At 39.1% G+C, this 19,455-nt stretch overlaps 1 protein-coding gene across 1 annotated transcript in view; it reads right to left on the reverse strand.

Annotated features, from left to right (window-relative positions):
• Window positions 1–19,455, reverse strand: part of galnt16 (UDP-N-acetyl-alpha-D-galactosamine:polypeptide N-acetylgalactosaminyltransferase 16) — a 35,879-nt gene that overhangs the window by 9,842 nt on the left and 6,582 nt on the right. The window contains exons 2-7 of the mRNA XM_085256873.1: window positions 18,510–18,691; window positions 16,047–16,145; window positions 15,831–15,898; window positions 11,756–11,821; window positions 5,533–5,654; window positions 49–136 (exon numbers count right to left, since the gene is read on the reverse strand). Coding sequence (XP_085112999.1) covers window positions 49–136; window positions 5,533–5,654; window positions 11,756–11,821; window positions 15,831–15,898; window positions 16,047–16,145; window positions 18,510–18,691 — 625 coding nt within the window. The remainder of the gene's footprint in view (window positions 1–48; window positions 137–5,532; window positions 5,655–11,755; window positions 11,822–15,830; window positions 15,899–16,046; window positions 16,146–18,509; window positions 18,692–19,455) is intronic.

Raw genomic sequence — 19,455 nt, forward strand, 5'->3', positions numbered from 1 at the left:
CTGTGTGATCAACTACCACTGTGTATGATCTGTTTATTACGCCCTGACCTCCTCTCAGGTCAGCAGAGGCAGCCAAGTAGGCAAAGTTATCCAGGCTGATGACGTCGATGATGGGGCTGACCACTCTTGTATGATCCTGCATGGGAGGAGAACACAATGACATGTTATTTTAAATTAATTCTATTATTAAATTTTTAAATACTATTTGTTTAATTTATTTCAACAAATAGGGATGGATTTAAGTTTTAAAAAATACTTGAAAAAACACTGACTTTCAGTTGAAGAATAAAACATATTTAAACCTTTGCTTTTCTAACTTCAGGTTTTTCTTTATAATTTCCAGCCTCTGATCACATAAAAATAAGAATAATGCTAAGAAACAAATTAAATAGAGCAAGAACATTTCATAAAATTGTATCCTTATTAGTAGAAAGAAGCTATTTGTTTTAATCGAATAATTTTTCTGTAAGAACTGTGTACGGTACTCTAAACTTGCATGTAAGCTCTGATTATTCTTTTGATGTGAATAATAACAAGCACGTACTGATTACTTTTGAAGAACATAAGCTGAGTATCCCTAACCTTCCCATTAAGCCCTCAAATCTGACCGTCAGCTGCAGATCCAACACAAACTCTAAAAGACAGAACTGCTGATTGGTTTGTGCGTACTCGAGCGTGTATGTGCTGCCTGCATCTGTCTGTGAATGGGTGCCAGTGTCCATGTAGACAAACAGCTTATAGCTCGGGACAATCCAAATGAGTGTTTCCAATTAGAACCGTCCATGTCTTTATCAGAGATTGAACCCGCTGTGAACTCTGTGCTTGTTGCGCCGAAGAGTGCGGGGGAAGAACGAGTGTGAAAAGCCACTCTGCCAGAGAGCAATTTAAAAAGTGATGCTCTCAACAGTTTTAAGCAATGGACATTTATTGGGCTTTCAATGAGTCTCTGTGATTTGGTAATGCATAAAGTGGCTGCACTTCCAAAATCAATGTCACCTTTTTTCTGTGTTTGAATTTACGACACAGTACTCTGCCGGTAAAATAGTATTTGTTAACTGAAACAGGTGTGTGTGTTATTCTGTTAAAATGTGCTATCAACATATTAACATCATGCCAGCTGGTGCTACACAGCTATCCACCATAATTAGTGTGATAACCAGCTAGCCCTGTCCTGTCTCCTAATACCATTTTGTATTTTACAGAACCAAAATGAGACACAATAATACAAAAATGTGTTGTCAGTCCAAACATTTCTTTCATAGTCTATGATTCTGATCTCTGTCAATCATATTGAGGAACGGACAGGCAACGAATTCACAATACGCTCTTGCCATTTGATATGTCAGGATCTCTGTTTCTTCACTTTATCACCCAGGAATGCTATCAGTCTATGGCTACGTTCACACTGCAGGTCTTAATGCTCAGTTCCAATTTTTTGATCAAATCTGATTTTTTGATCAAATCCGATTTTTTTGTCGGCTTGTTCACATCAGATATGTATCGGACTCAGTACCACATACGAAAATGATCCAGATCGGATTTGAAAATATCAGATTTGTGCCGTTTACACTGACATACCATGATCGGATATGGGTCGCATAGGGTCAGAAAAGTTGGATTTGATGCGCTTTCGCCTGCAGTGTGAACGTAGCCTTTGAGTAATGAAACTCAGACAATTCATGCTGCGGTAAAACATGTTTTAACCCCCCATATATATTAGACTTTTCCTTCAGAGCATTACAATTATTCTTTATGATTTAATAATTTAGTTAAAGAAACTGTGCCAGTGAAGATGAAAACAAGCAAGGTAAAGTGACCACATAAGATTAGCCAGACAATTATTTGAATCATGTTCCCTTTACATTTGTCAGTGAGAAGCTCATTGCTGCACATTAGCAACATTTGAATTACGCTGTTACGCCTGCTGGTTTTAATTAACAAAGGAAAAGCATAATTAAGTTAAAACAGAGAAGATTATTATTCATCTTTATTTCTGCCCCCCAGAGGCTTTAATAAAACCAGGGTTTGGTCTCTGGGACACGAACAAATGCAAGGCGGAGTGCAGTTGAACTCTGGGGCTGGTAAATTATCACTGAGGCCGGCACTCTCATGAACTAAAAGATTGTAATGCAAGCTGGATGAGTCACAGCTGTCCAAAGCCAAAGAAACACAAACAAGTTTTGCGCACACCCACAATGTGTCGAGTCTTGTGATTATAAACTGTGAGGTTTGCACTGAAGAAACATGATATGTAGCTTGACTATATAGCTTGTAGCTTCATTTGTCCTGCATGCAGGTTCTGAATGGGTGCTCTTTTTCTGCTGTACTTTCTAAACTAACAGAAGACTTTTGTCCTTCAGCAAAATAAAGCCCTATTTTATTTCTTGCAGATAAACACTTAGTCTTCTTTTCAAGGAAGGCCAAGGGGACAGGGATGCATCTATGGATATCAGTCTTTTTGTGAGATATACTACTTTTCTTGCCAAGAATTAAATTTGAAGACTGTTAGAGTACTCATGTCTATGCGTTTAATATCAGAGTAGAGTCAGGAGATTCTAACCTCAGCTTAGCATGAAGGTTAAAGAAAAAAAGCTGGAAAAACTATTCAAATCCCAAAGAGAACATCTTAAGCACATCTTTGAGGAGAAAAAGGGTCAAACATGTAATCTACATGGATTTTATCCCTAGCTAGATGTTTTTTAGTCTTCATGTTTTAGCTTTTCCACTGAACTCTTGGCAAGAAATTAGTCAGTCCTTTATCGGGGAAATGAGTACATATGAGTACACATCAGAATTGTCCTCCCTGTGTCTCTCTGTGCCCTAATTTAATCTGATTAATAAACAGTAGCCCAGAGTTTTTCAAACTTGAGGAACTCCTCGATTGTGGTCATAACGAACAATGGTAGGTTGTTGAAACTCACGCATTACAGTATATAGTGGAAGAACTCTCCTAAAGGCTGAAATTTTGCTTTTTGATTTTGCATAGGATCCAGATGTGTGAAGTTTGCTGGTTTTTTTTGTTTTGTTTTGTTTTTTATATCCAGCTGTGTGGAATGGAGATTTTAGATGCACCCGGATGAAGTAGATGGAACTCAAACACAAAGTGGGCATTTAATGCAGCGGCTTAGTGTCCAGAGTTCAAAATCCAAAAATCCACAAGGAGCAAAGCCAGGGGATCCAAATATCAGAAATGACCAGGAAAACAAAGTCAGGAAAAAAAGGGAATACACGGTTAAGAAACACACAGCTACATGGATGACATGACAAAAGTAGACTGAGACAACATATACACAGCTGATAATGAGGGAAGTGCAAATAGGTGGGGACTATACACATTTAATCAAGACAATGAACAGGGGAAGTAAACTAGACAAGATACAGAAGACCAAAGAGCTACCAGAGTAAAACAGGAAATAAGATGAAAAATGAACAGAGAACTAAGATTAACTTGGGGAGCGGTGAAAGACAGTCTTCAGCATAAAAGAAAGATCATACGTGTGTTCTCATTAGGATAGGGATTTGTGTTGATGTGTGCCAGTGTAGCCTATGCCTCCAACATGCAAACATTTGACCAACAACATGCAATTAATTTGCATGAATGTAATGTCTTTGATATGCTGCTTAGAGATGGTGGTGACTCTCAAAGCAGAGACAGTGAGACCCCATTGAGCATTGATAAGAAAACTGATAAGGAATTGAATTGATGGGAATTTCAATAGTGGAATCGGAATGATTAAATTCTTATCAATTCCCATCCCTAGTAGCTAGTAAAAAGAACCTAATCCAAAGAGAATCCAAAATGCAAAACTCAAATGACATAACATATACAGAGGACACAGGAGAGAAGTAATAAATATAACACAAGGATCTTTGTTATGTCCTTTGGAAGTAGGAAAGCACACCACTGAAACAAATGTTATTGTCAACCTCACAGGTATACTGTAATTAGGTGAATAAGAAAATTCACTGGGTACCAGTTGAGCTTGCTGGTTGGGCAGGAGCCCATATGCTATACAGCTGAAATACAGGAGCCTGGGTTCAGGTTTGGAACCCTTTGCTGAGTGTCGCCCTGTGCTCTTTCCCGTCTTTCCTGTCTTCTCTGTGTTGTCACATAAAGGCAAAAATACCCCAAAAAGAAAATTCGAGATGCCAGATATCTTGTATAGTAAAACAACAAGCCACAAGTTGAGAAAAGTATTGATATTTCTTCTTTTCTCAACTCTTTTCTTGTACTGTAGCCTGGAGAAGCAAGCATGCTGCTAAAATGCCAAGCAGGAAGAAAATTAAGAAACAGTGCATTGCTGACGGGGAAGAAACTGCAGGAGCTACATCACAGTGTCACACATTAGTGTGAGTCATGAACATGAGAAAGGTGATTACTAAGAGAAATGTGAAATGAAACAGCTCCTGCTGACTAGAGTCATTGGGACAGCCTGAGATTGGTGCGGGGGGGAATCAGCAGTTGTTCTCAACCATAACCAGTCACAGTCACAGGATGCTAATAATGTCAGGGCAGGGAGGAGACAGTCACAGCAGGTGATGAATTTCTTTCCGCAACTATATCAATACACTCACTTTATAGGAATTAAACATTCATCTCTGCACACGATTTTGTGCCGCTCTGTATTTCCATTCTCTGTGTACCTCACTTGTGTGACTTTGTGAGAAAAAGAAAGCAGACTGGAACAGAAACAGTGAGTGCTTACTGCTGTCCAAGAAAGCTCACATGGAAATACCACCAGTATTTTAAATAAATAAATAAATCCACCACATAATGAAGACTGGCTGGCATCGCATCATATTTTGAAGTGTAAAACACTTGCGGCCGGATGTGACAGTACTATAGTGCTCCTGATGGACGGCCTAATTATTTTTTTAAGAGGCAGTGAATCAGGAAAATCTGTCATTAACAAAGAGTGTTATTGATTTAAAGACAATGCTGTAAGAATAAATGCAATAACAGTCCACGGCACCACAGCTGCTACACAAAGCAGCCAACTCAACCAAACCACTCCCTCATTATCCCATTCAGAGTTTCCTCTATAGCGGAGACTCAGTTGTGAGAAGCTAATTAGGATTTTGGTCACTCAGTAATCATCATCATCTTGTCTCATTAAAGTCAGCTCCCAAGTGTCACTGACCAATGTGTTAAGCAAATAAGAAAAAATGAACCCAAATCAGGCAGAGACAACTATATATAGCACAATTTCAGTGAACTATATGAAGTGATTTCATGCAAAGGACAGAGTGGAAAACAGCCTGAGGAGGAAAAAGCCCACCAAACTTTTTCCAGCTGCGGCAGAGCAGCGTGTGACATCTGCTATAGTCTGACTTGAATCTTAGCTGAACAAATTGAGTGTTTATTTAACAACACGCAGTGCCAACATATTGCATCACAGTCAATAAAATCTACCACGGAGAAGAAAATAAATGTTCCGCCTCCAAGCATATGCATGAGGTTGTGCGTGTGGATATGTGCAGCATGCATTTAAGTGTCTGACTAAGTGTGTGTGTGAGCATGTGCGATTGTACCTCCTTGACTCTCTGTATCATAGGCTGCAGCCAGTCAGTGTTGACCTCACAGTGGCTGTCCAGAAAGGTCAAGATCGAAGCAGAGGCCGTGTTGGCTCCTCGCACGCGTGATCGGATCAGACCTGAAGGAAACACATGACACTGAAAGTCTCAAACTGCTCAGATGGACACAGTTTTATTAAACTGATGCTGTTTAATGCAAGTGTTGTTTTCAAGACTCTGATCCTTAAAAGAAATCTCTGGAAATCACATTTTCTGGTGACATCTTGGGTCACTTTTAAAAATGCTTTATATTGATCTAAGATGTCATAGTCATTTTTTTTGTCGACAATAACTATTCTTCAGTCTGTGGACAGCTATTAATCACTCTAGTAGCCGTTCTGAATGAGCTTTAGGAGAATTGATATCTGCAAAAGTCTGTATCTCTGAAACCGAGATGGTTATAATTACAAACTCCTTTGTTTCCTCCTCATGTCATCATGTTCTGGATGTTCCTCACTCACACGGTCATGACATTTACATCTAAAATAACTGTATCAAACTGATTTTAAAAATGGCTGAAAGTATTTTAATCTTTCTCATCCATTGCACATTACAAATAAGCAACACTGCACCCTGTTATTTGAAAAGACTTAAAAGACCATTTTGAGGAAATACAGTATGTTTAAAGACTTTTCTTAAGGAGAGACGACATTTTACCAAATAAAAGAGACCCTAGAATGAACATGGATGAAAAAATAGTGGTTTTGTGTAACATTCTTCTGGTTGGAACCTCTTATTCGTGAATAGACAGAAGGGATATAAATGTGATGGAAAACCTGATGTATTCCTTGAGATATAAAGTGAACTGCCCTCTTAAATGGACAAAATGAATCACCATCACTAAGATGGTGAGTCATTTCAAGGATGAGGTTGCCCTCATATCTGGATCTGCATAAATTGAACAACACAGACACAAAGTCACCCTACTTAGGTCTCGTGATTTTTTCCCCTTCTTCCTTTATTTTATATAATATCTCACACAAAATTGGAGAAATCTCTGTGTGCAAGAACTAGCTAAAAAGTCAATATTTGATGGCCATGATCTCCAGGCCCTCAGGCAGCACTGCGTTAAAACAAAAGTTGTGGTTTTGTCATAGAAATCACTGCTTAGGCTCAGGAACACTTCCAGAAATCAGCATCTGTGAACACAGTTTGTTGTTTCATCCACAAATGCAGGTATAGCTCTATGATACAAAGAAGAAGCCATAAATGAACATGATCCAGAAATGCTGCTGTCTTCTTTGGGCCAAAGCGAATTTAAAATGGACTGAGTGGAAAACTGTTCTGCAGTGCCAAACCACTTTATTTATTACAACAGCATGGCTTCATAGCAGAACTGTCTGGGCGCTGACCTGGCCTGCCTGCAGTTTTTCTAGATTGTTGCATTGTAATTGACAGTTGACAGAAAAAGCATTGGCTTCTTCTTCTTTATTAAATTGGTGCTATATGATAAAATATGATGATGATAATCACCTTCATCCATGTTTCTGGAATACATACTGTACGTTTGACTTAAGCTGGACAAGCAAGTAGAGAATAAACAGCCTCTAGAATTGACATTAGTTATTTGGCTTTATCTAAAGTAGATCCCAGAACTTGTCTCACTCCCGTCAGCGACGCCGAGGGTAAAACCTACTTTAAAAGAGTTCACATTTAAGGCAGACTCGCTGGAAGCACGGGGGCACTGAAAACAGTTTTCTTTTTCACCAAGTACGCCTCCAGTTACGGTAATATCTGGATATGTGGAAAAGGTTAATTGTCTTTGATATTTATGCAGCATCCATAAACAGATCGAGCTCGTTATCTTAAGAGTTTTGTCAAAGATTGTTAAAATAACACAAATTTATTAAATGCTTTTTGTTTTTAATAGAACAAGAGTTCCAGAACTTAATTCTGAGCTGATCATGAATAACCTGAGTGTTTCAAGAGGAGGTTGTTTCTCTGAATAATTCAAAGGATGATTTTCAGAATTATCACCTTTCTTTTGTAACAGAGAAGAAGAAAAGAAGAAAAACATTCACCGTCCTTATTGCTAATACAAGGATCAACTGTCTTAGTTTTTAATTAATTCTGCTGGAAACATTTCTCAGAGATATTTTGATCCTTGTTGATATGATAGCATTACACCGTTGCCGTTTGCACATACACGATGGGAATCTCCATTTCCATCACATCCTATATATAATCTATTGAGATCTGGTGACTGTGGAGGTCATTTTTAAACTCATTTTCATTATCAAGAAACCAAGAAAGGATCTGAGCTTTGTCACATGGTGCACTTTCTTGTTGGTAGCAGGTATCAGAAGATACACTGTGATCATAAAGGTTAAGGTGGATGTGGTCAGCCATAATACTCAGGTAGGCTGTGGCATTTAAACAATAATGAGCTGAGAGTGTGCCAAGAAAATATCCCTCACTCCATCACACCTTCACTGCCAGCTTGAACCACTGATACAAGGCAGGATAGACCCATGCTTTTACGTTGATGAGTCAAATTATGACCCTATCATCCGACTGTTGCACCTGAAATTGAGACTCTTCAGACCAAGCGACATTTTTCCAGTCTTCTGTTGTCCAATTTTGGCAATCTTGTGCATATTATAGCCTCAATTTCCTGCACCAGTGTGCTCTTCTGCATAGCTTGGTTGTTACTTCCCAAAGGCTAGAAGCTTTTTTGTCACCCAGAGAACTACTGCTCACTGGTTGTTTTCTCTTTTCCTGATCATTCTCTGCATGTGGGAAAGTTCAAATAGATCAAAAGTTTCTGAAATACTCAAAAAAATCAAGTTTCTTCCTCATTCTGATGCATGACGTTTAACCGAAGCTTCTTTTGACAGAAGCTTCATGAGAATAAGCAGTGCTCAGTTTAAGGCACATCATTTACACAAACACAACCTTTGTTTTACCAATGAATGAGCTTGAATCACACCAGTTCACATTTCATCCTTCCCCAGTATAACCTAAGTGACATTTGAGAGTAGGATTGCGCGCCTGGTCAGTTAAGGCACTTCACCTCTTAGGGAAAAACAATAATTTATCTGGTGCTGTGTTTCGGGCCACCTACCAAATGTCAGGCCAATAGATTACTCATCTGTGTGCTTTTAGTTTACACCAACACACGATGAAAAAACTGCATATTAAGCTGCTAAATGTAATGTATGTAATCTATCTAGCAATGTGAAAAATTCCTTAATTTACAGAACATGCTACATATTAGATACACACTGGCTATTCCACAGTTCTCACCCATGATAGCAAAGACTTCCTGCTCGTGCTTGTTTGGTGTAATTGTGGGTACATTTAATGCTTCAGTGCCTGATGACCTTTGGCAGCAGTTTGACGCATTAAAGCAGAGAAAGTCAATGATGCCTGAAGGTGTGAAGCCATTAAGAGCTGAAAATCAATCCAGTCACAAGGACAGGGACTATTTGCTTTTACCGTTTTCAGTAAACTCTCAGAGAGCTGTATTTTGCTGGGTCATCCTGTTTAAAAAAACTTCTTGCGTATTTCTACACGAGAAAGCCTATTAAAAAGATAGATTAAGATTAAGCTTATTATAATTTGTGGACGTGGGTTTTAAGGGTGGCAGTAAAGAAAGCTAAACTTGGGCTTGTGGACTGTTGCTGCCGGACATTAACAGCATGTGGCCCAAAAAATGTGTTCTCCTGTGAGTGCAAGAACCTGAGAAAAATGGATTATCAAACAGTAACACTACTTATTTTAGCTTTAAGTTCAGCCGAACTTCCCTGATTTGGAGCACGAATCTCATTTTGGTTCAAATTAATCTCAAATAGACCAGCACACCATTCAGATGTTTTACTGTTTTCGTGTTAGTTTTTAACCTGTCTGCAGTTACCTACACTATACTGACCACCTCTAGCCGTGCATTTTGCCTCTACAAACATCTGTGAATGAATGGATCATTCTAAATAGCACGCCAAATTCTAGTGTCGTAGGAAGCTACTTTTGTGACGAGTCAACTTGTTGAATTTCTTCCCTCGCAGATATTCCTTCATCAACTGTAAGTGATATTACTGAAAAGCAGAAGTGTTCAAGAACCACAGGAACTCAATCAGGAAGTGGCAGACCACATAAAGCTACAGAGCGGGGTCAGTGAGCTATGAAACATATAGTGCACTAAAGGCGCCCCCGTGCTGCTGACAAGGTAACTGCAGAGTTACATACCACCTCTGGCAGAGAAACAGTGCACTGGGAGCTTCAGGGTGTGGCTTCTACATGTCCAAGCAGCTCCATACAGCGTATCAGCTGTCAGTAGGTATACAGTGGATAATAAAGTATTTTTAAATGTTTATTTCTTTGGTCACACTTACATTCTTTAGATCATTAAACAAATGTTAACACTAGACTAAGATAACCTGCGTAAATACAAAATATAAAGGATTATTTAATTTATTAATGGAAACAAAATGCCCTTTATGAGAAAGTAATTGTACCCTAGACCAAATAACTGGTTCTACTCATCCTCAAGCATGTGTGATAACTGGAAATGACACTTTCACATCACTGTGGAGGACTTTTGGCCCACTCTTCTTTACATAATTGCTTTAATTTAGTCAGATTGGAGGGTTTTTGAGAATGAATGGTCTTTTTAGGTCATGCCAAATGATGTCAATTGGACTTAAGTCTGGACTGGACTTTGACTAGGCCACTTCAAAGCCTTCATTTTGTTTTTTTAAGCCATTTAGAAGTGGACTTTGGATGGTTTCCTTGGATTATAGCTCGAGCTTCCAAGCACAATCTCATAACCGGATATTTTACTTCAAACTTTCTGGATGAGTCAGCGATGCGTTTTGCTGAGAAAGTTCACCACTCTTCCATGTTTTATCCATTTGCCATGGAAATGGCTTTGTAACCCTTTCCAGACTGATAGAAGTCAATGACTTTGTTTCTCAGCTGTTTCTTTAGATCGTGGCACCATGAGTTGCTTTTTGAGGTCTTTTAGCTTCCTACACTTTGTCAGACAGGGTTTGATTTAAATGATTTTGGGATTTAATCTGGCAGTACTCAGGCCTGGCTGCGGGTACTGAAATTGGACTCATCTTTCCAAAAAATGTGGTTAATCACTGTTAATTCATGATTTAACATAGGGCCAGGTTTGCACAGCTTTTTCTTCCTCTTAATAAATTAAATCATTATTTAAAATCTATTTTTTGTATTTACTCAAGTTATCTTTGCCTACTATTATAATTTGCTTGATGCTCTGAAAAACATAAGTAAGACTAATAAGCAAAAAAACTAAGAAATCAGGAGGAGGCGAGTGTAGATCCTGTCATCATTTTTCATGCTGTCTGTGGATGTTCCTGTTTCTTCTTGTCAAGGTCATTATAATTAACTAAACCCACGGTAAAAACAAAAACTAGGAGTGAAAAACAGATTTTAGTTTAGTCAACTAAAATTTATTTTTCACTCCTAGTTTCACACACTTTCACACAACACACTAAAGTAAAATAAAAATACAGAAGAAATATCTTTAGTTTTAGGGGGTTTTTGGTAAAAAATAAATCATTGACACGTTTATTGAGACATACTATAATAATTAGAAAGACTAAAAGTAACACTGAAACTGTTAATAAAAAACAATAAAAACCAGAAACTCACTCAGTAAACAAACTGAAACTAAACAAAATTAAAAATAAATAAATCTATAATAACTCTGCTTCTTCTGTGTCCTTGCATTTATTCCCTGGCTCTTTGTGTTTATCCTTTTGGATGCTGTCAGTTTCTTGTGTATTCTTACAATTTGGCCTCATCCATCAGCAATTACAAGCCCACTTTTTCCTGTGACAATCGCTTTTTTAAGCATTTTCTGTTTTTCACTGTGTTGTCAGATGTTATTGACTAAATTATTAATTAGCTCTCATTACATAATTTTTTTTCCTTTTACATAAAATGACTGAAACAACAGCTGTTCATATCTTTTTGGTCTGTTTCTGTTTTCCACTTGATTTGTTTTTTCCACTCCAGTATTTTTGGACACACATTTTCAGTGACTATCTGCTGTCATGTGAAGCATTTTTACCATCTTCGCCTTCACTTGTCTTTCTATGAGTTATTCCTTTAAAAAAAGCCACACAAAATACATCCCCTTTTCAGTCCAATATCTTTTCCATTAAGTCATTTTCCCCCCTTCCCATCGTTCCCCTTGTCCCCGCACACTCACCCTCTCTCCTGCCGTTCCTCAGGCAGCGCACTTTGGGGATCTGAGTGAGCAGCTGGCAGTCCTCAGCTGGGGGAGGAGAGCAGAGGAGATGGCATTTTATGGTGGAAGGAGAACACACACTGAGAAAAATATTTCTCCTCGCTGCCTCATCTCACACTCTGTCACTCACCCAAACCCACAAGCACACCACGCTGCCACACTTACATGGATTTAGTGCACTTAAACAGACATAAACACAGACAAACAAGGGCATGGTTACGGATACACACCCTCAATAAGCACACTACTCAGTGCTGTGATAAAAGTCACTTAATGCTGCAGTGCATCCATTTCACTTAGGCTATAATAATGAGAAACACGTAAACACAAAAAAGTGCACAGGTCAGAGTGTTCAAGCAAAAGAGCTCACTGCATGATTCAATTCAAAATCCTTTTTTCCGTAAACAAATCCACCAGCGAGCCAACTTCCATCATCCACTCCATGTTTCTACATGAGCCATAGCTGGCACAGAGCTGCTGTTGTAGTGGACATCATTACAAACAACACACAAGCACAGGTACACACATATACACACACACTTGGGAAGATTGGCATTAGCAGCAGAGAGTGTGTGCTTGTGTCTGTGTTTGTGATCTTGCTGAGGGATTGTGGCGAGATCAAGCAGACCCCCTCCCGAGCAGCGATACAACCTTATGCTGACAGAAACGAGCATGACAAGTTGTAATCCTCTGTGATTAAATTTGCTGTGTGTACAAACCTGTTTGTTTGCATGTAGACTGTAGAGTCAGAGGGTGTGTGTGCGTGCATGTGTATGGCTTTAGTGTTGCTCCTAATGGGGGGACAGCTGGTGTGTGTAGAGAAGACTCACAAGACTCGGGCAAGAACAGCAAAAAGTCATAGATCACTCCCACCGAACAGATGTTGTACACTTTTAGCCTGATTGTATAAGCTTGTATGCATGCATGTGAGTGTGTGAAAGCCTGTTTGCATCAGGGAATTTTTTTCCCCCAGACTACACACAAAAAAATGACAATTTTAAGAGTTTTGTGAGTTATCGTTTTAAACTACAGTATATTATCCTGTTTTTCTGAATTAACAAGATAATCATCTCATCTGTTTCTTTCTGCTGACCCAGTTCAGGGTCACAGACAACATTCACACCTACAGCCAATACAGCCTTTATTTTAGTTAAGCTAACCCATGTATGTCTTTGGACTGTGGGAAGAAGATCGGATACCCGGGGAGAACCCACGTAAACATGGGAAGAACTCCACAAACTCAACCAGCCAGTGGATTCAAACCCAGGACTTTTAGTTTGACTGATTGTGTGAATCTGTTAAGTTTAAACTGAGCTTATCTGAGTCCTGTAAATATTAATTAATCCAGTGTATGCCTGTCTCCACACTGTTGGAGTCACATGCAGGCTTGCAGTAAAGATCACTGTCCTTGATTGAGCACCATGTCCTTGTGATTAAAGCGGGCGAGCCTTAACAGGATTACGCTCGGCCAGGACAATCCCTCCTGCTGCTGCTGGCCGACATCCTCCAACACCGTCACGTCTACTAACAAATCAGCTCACACTCTCACTGCATCGGCTGACTGTCTCTCTAAATTCCACCTGCACACTTGACACAGCAGCCCTGATTTGAATATATTCACTCATTCATCTACATTTTTTCTCGGTGAAGATATTACAACAGAGTGGGAAATAAATCCATGAAGAAAAGCAAAAACGTGCTTATTTTATCATATATGTTGGTAAACTGAACCTTTATGATCAGACAATTGCTGCTCATACAGCGGGACATGTATAATATTGAAGTGGCTGCCGTGAGAGCGTGGAAATCCATGTTTATTTAAGCCTGCAATAACTGATCTGTCACGTGGGACTTGCCAGCTGTGACCAGCTCCTATGACAGCGGTGCGAGTTCATCAAAACACAAAAGTTAACCTCTAACAATGAGCTGAAACCTGCTGTAAAACACTGTAAAGGATTCAGCTTCAGAATGACTATTAGGTAATACATACACTGCAACAATCCCCAGAGTAAAAATGTTGGGTCTAAGTGGTGAGAGATTCTAACTGCACAGAAACTACAGGAAAAAATCTCCTTTACTATCTCACAGAAGTAAAACAAATAAAACTAACAATATTTGAGGAACAAAGCATGCTGTGGACCTTCCTGTTTCAAAACTGTAGCAGCTGTTGTGTTAATTGTCTGAAACTGGTAACAATGGCACCCATTAGAGTGCAGCAACTGGAGAAGTCAGCTAATTGGAGGCTCACTGGTTCACAGACTGAGTCGAAACTAAAAGTCACAAACTAGAACCAAAGTGTGTTTGAGACTGGTTCACATGATAATTAATACTGGGAATTAAAATCCAAAACAGGGAAGAGATTAAGAGTGTAGCTTAAGAACCCTTTGTTCACTGTGAACCCTGCTGGTACAGCCAAGGTGCAGGTAGACTGGCAGCAGGAGACGAGGGATAAATGAGGCATTAGTGGGCTACAGAGCTCCCGCTGCTCCTGCCACTGAGACACTACTGTCTAGATGTCTGGCCAGCTTTGACACCTCCGAGTACGAATGCACGTGTGAGGGTGTTAGTACACCGTGGATATAGGTCGCCGTGCTGTTCCCACAGACAGAGGATCCATGTGGTGGTAATTACAGAAGGCACTGGCGACATGAGCTCATGAAACTTCTCAGCCCGATGCTGACAAAGGGGAATAATTACTAAAGTGTGGTTATCCGATAATTCCACAGCCACATAAACCACATCAGCCACTTTTTACGGTGATATTAAACCAACTCAACTCAAAATTTTCAAAATGAATGAATTAAACTGATTCTGCTAGTTCTCTTTCCAGGCTGTTACTCGTGTGTTTCTCCAGCTCACTTCTGCTACAGCTGTTGTTTACGTTCACATTTTTTCATATTTGCCTCAGACATATAAAAAGCAGCCACCTGTCATTAAGTTTCTGATTTCCTATGAGCAATACAAACCTAAAAGGCCGCTCGTTTCTTCTGAAATTATTCCCTCCTACAATTTTCCAGTAATTTGGATTCCCGACTGGTTGGTATTTTCATCACACACGCTGATACATGCTTAACTGCCTTCCGGCATCAAAGTCAGGATTTTAGAAATATAAGAAGGAACAGTAAAAAAAAAAAAGGGAATATAAGAACTAGTCCATTTAAAGTTTACCATTTACTTTACACTGTCTTCCTTCTGTAATCTCTCCTGACGTCCTCTGTACATATTGATGATTTGAACCAAAATCATTTGAATTAATTCGGACCTACTAACACTGATTTACAGTTCAAGTACTATACAATTTGGTACATCTCAGCTTTTTCTCCTTGTTTTCCTTTATTTTGAAAACCAGGTTCCCACTGAGACAGTAGATGATCAGTTGAAGGGCCTGATGCCTCTCTTGTGTGCTACGTCAGGTCTTTGCAGGCCTTTTGTCCTCCACTTGTCCAGTTTCCTCACTTTTTATGGACACTCTGCACGGCAACCCCTGAGGCTACCAAAGCAAAAACACTGTATTATGCAGTCAGATTTTACAACGTCTGACTGTGTTTGCATGTCTTGAAACGTTTTTCACAGCAACTTTCACAGGGAAGGTGAACTATAGAATTATAATTCAGTGTCAGTGTTTCCATGAAAGTAGCTTCAAAGTTACTCCACATAAACAAGTAAATGAATAAATTAAGAAAAATCGAAATAATAATGTGCACCATTAGTCCAAATATAAAATCTAAGTTCTCAGAAACAAGCACAGTACAGAATCTTTGAGCAAATTTAGCTTTCATTTTATATTAATATTTATTTCCATTTTCAGTTTCTTTGTTTTGTTTGCTTCAAATAATTTTTTTACAGTTTTCTTTTTTGGGGTAGGTGGGTGGGGGTTGCCATGGAGACAGCAGAAACAAGCCGTAAACTCAGAATTAACATACTTTTTTAACAGTTTTCTATTTTGTACATACAAAAGGCACAGAGCAACATCTATTCAGCATTCATCTGAAGCCTTTCTGAGCAGCAGTTCAGATACAAAAAGAACAAAACTCACGGTCAGAGCTGAAGTCATCTATCAGGATTATTTCTTGAATCAATGATGGCGGACTTCGCATCAGGACACTGAGCGGGAAAAGAAAATAAGATAAGATAAGATAAGCTAAGACTTGATCCCATGGCAGGGAAATTTGTGCTGTGATAGAAGAAGATTAGAGCAAGCACACAAGTTGGTGTCATTTCTCCTGTCTAATTCGGCCACTTGCGTCATTACCTTTTAATGGTGCGAAGAAGAGTAGAGCGGGCCTCGTTGTGAAAAGTTATGACGATACTTGTGGAGGGAAGGTCTGTGTCATAAGTCAGAGCTGCACACCTGCACGCAGGGGTGAGAAGGTCACATGTGGTAACTCATACAAACCTGGACGTCTTGTATTCACGCACACACATGCTGGACACAGTTTCAGACACATGCGATTGGTCGAGCTGCCCCGCGGAGTCGTCTCTGCATTGTTGCTGTAGTGACATAGAAATATCCAGTTGCCCAGCAACATTCGCACAGATATCTGACCCTCCGTTTTAATCTGCTACCTGTTGCTGGGCGCATTGAGCCTAGGTTATAAGGTATGAAATTCAAATATCATACACCACAACGAAACAGGAAAATAAAGGCAACAATATACATTCACTAAGGAGTCATTATTACAAGATTAACAATCACTGCACAATTGCAGCGTTTGTTTAATTAGTAAGTCGTACGGGTATGTTCACATATTAGACGTGCTGCCATTTGATATAATTACATATGAGACTTTGATGTAATTTTGTAATGAAAAAGAAATCAACAGCAGCTTATAATAGGAACAGAAAATTAAACTGGGAAAATATAGCATGCGGAACCATTATCAGAAATAAAATGAAACATCTTTATAAAAATAGTTTGGATGTTCTCAAATGTTACAATCCTCGTGAAAACCCTCTGAGGAAAAAACAGTTTGCACCAATGACTTTCGAAAACATTCATTGGTTTGTACAGTGATGTGCTGTAAAAGCTGTCACAATGTATCATCAAGTCCTATTACCTTCTTGTAGCATGCTGTCAACGTATAAAAATTTAAAACGAGGGCTAAAATACCTTAGCAACCCGTGAGAGTGGTCAGAGACTCACTGGAATATCCATATGTCATATTCAAATATTTAAATTTGGAAGTGTGAAGATTTTCTATTCCACTTATGCTGTGGTTCGCAGTGTTTGTGGGGCAAGAACAGCACTTGGGTTTTATTTAGCACTATTTAGCCATCATGATCAAGACTCCTGTAGGGATTATTCTCAAAGGAAATTCTCTGGCCAGTGATTATTTTTAGTGTTTTTTAAACGTTGAATACAGCAGAATTTCTGAAATCACACGAAGTACGGAGGGCAGAGACAAAAGCTTGAATTTTTTCATAGTTAAAATAGACGTTTTGAGTGAATTTCTCCACTTTAGTAGGATTTTACATGATTTCACAGGTCAAAGCCTCTTAGGCCGGCTGTCCCTTTCAAACAAAGGTTTAAACAGTAGGTGGGTAAAGACTGTCTGCTCACATAGAAAACCAAGAACCTGTTCAACATAAGAAGTGCATTTTTAAAGATATGTATCTAAAATACTGAAAAAATATTTTAAATAATAAGCTAATTGTTGGTAAATAAACAGCTGGCAGTATTATACTATACAGCTCATACTGTTTAGAAGTTATGTTTTCTCCACCAACACTCTAAACAGCAGTTTCATCCAGTGAAACTAGCTTTCACGAGTTTACTGTAATTTAACAGGAGAATCACTTGTTTAATTATATATTATATAATTATACATATGCATGTATAATAACCTTTTACCTGCTTTCAGCCGAGCTCACACTTTGTTTATTGCCTATTGTCCTCTTCTGTTTATGACTCACTTGTGTTGTTTCCTGCAATTTTATGCCTCAGCGTAACAGTGAACAGAACGCGGCTTTAAAAAGGAGCAACCTGCTCTGCATAAATAAAGGTTGAATAAAAAAAGAACTTTCAGTTGGCAGCCATTTAGCTGCATTTTCCAGTTATAGAAGAAGCCCAACAATCACGGATAAGTGGATTTTAGAGCAATCTGGATAAAAAACAAAACTCAAAAGAGGGAAAATATCTTCTGAGAAAAACTAAAGGTTTGTTTTACTTCAACTCAAATTGCATCTTTAAACATGACGCTGCAAACGAAAACTGGAGGAGACATTATGCACACTGAGAAAAAGGTTCCTTAGAGCCGCGAGTTAAAATGCAAACCTGTATGACCTGCTTTTGTAGCAGTGCTTGTAGTGACCACTCCACTTTAAAAAGAAATTCGAAATATTCTAAGTTACTGAGTGCACTAAAACCCAAGGCCTCTAAACTAAGCAAAGAAAATGTGTTGGAAGATTCATTCTTGATCTTTTGATCTTTAACACAGCAGAAGGCAAAAAGTTTCAACACAAGGTCCAATGTCTTCAGCAAAACAATAAATCTGATCTTTCTTTCTTTTCTTTTCTTTTTTGCCAAAAAAAGGTTTAAGTTCACGTCATGATCTGAATCACAGCAGTTTACGCTAAACGCTGCACGTCTGACGACGAACTCCCAACATCAAATCAGCTTATTAGCAGATCTTTTGCACAGCTCATACAAGATTAGTCCCCGATCCACTTGTGCTGATCAGAGGAGGCAGACAGTACCTGGACTAACCCCGCTCACCTGTAGTGTCGAGTGTCTCGTATGGCTCGCTCGCTGCCCAGCCGGTCGCTCTCCTGCAGGTTGAAGGCATGGTCCTTGTACGGGTCGTCGCCTGGTTTCAGCTGCTTTGCTGCTAAGTAAGCCTTCTCATCGAAGCTGCCCAGCAGCTGGCCCTGCTGCTCGGCCCGAGGGGGCTGGGTCACCTGCACAAAATGATGAAAGCTGGATTCAAATGCTAAGAAAAACAAGGATTGTTGTGAATGACTGATACTCAAAAGTGTGCACGAGTGTGATTTAAATTATATACACACACAAAACTCTCTTGCTGTCACTCAGGCATACACAGGTGATTTTGACTGTCAACACTCCACTCGCTCAGTGCCTTTTATCAACAATCAGCACCTATAATTCCTGTGAAAGTGACACACAAAGGGAACTGTCTGTCTTAACAAACTCTACAAGACACCTGTCTGCATTTGGGAATAATTTGGGATCCAGTATCCTCCTCAAGATAAGAGAAAAAACAACTCTGACATCTCTGAAGATTAAAAACAGCTCATCTGATATTTGTAAGCCCTTACACTCTGCTAACTAAACATCTCACAATCTTGTTTTTTTAAATGTGACTTTGTAATATCTGTTCAGGGACATCCCCCCCAAAACCCTCTTGGCAATCTCTGGCATATTTCCTGCCATAATTATTAATGTGCAGCATCCCTGCTAAATAAGGCAAAAAATAAATAAATTGCTTTAACTTTTAATCCAATGTGAAGAAATGTACGAGCCAAGTGATTAAAATGTAAATGCTATTTTCTTATTCAGGTCATCGTGTCAGTGCTAACAGGGCAAAACGGGATGGGCACTCATCAAATCGGAATACATATTCTATAAATCCTCAGTAATTAATGGTTTTTCCCCGCAAGGAGCTTTAACACTCTCTGGCAGCCTGGGTGAGTGGGAGGTTAAA

This window comes from Mchenga conophoros, linkage group LG19 (genome assembly GCF_057382185.1).
Source record: "Mchenga conophoros isolate Kocher_MC1m ecotype Shallow Benthic linkage group LG19, M_conophoros_male_GT1.1, whole genome shotgun sequence".
In the NCBI taxonomy this organism is placed as follows: domain Eukaryota; kingdom Metazoa; phylum Chordata; class Actinopteri; order Cichliformes; family Cichlidae; genus Mchenga; species Mchenga conophoros.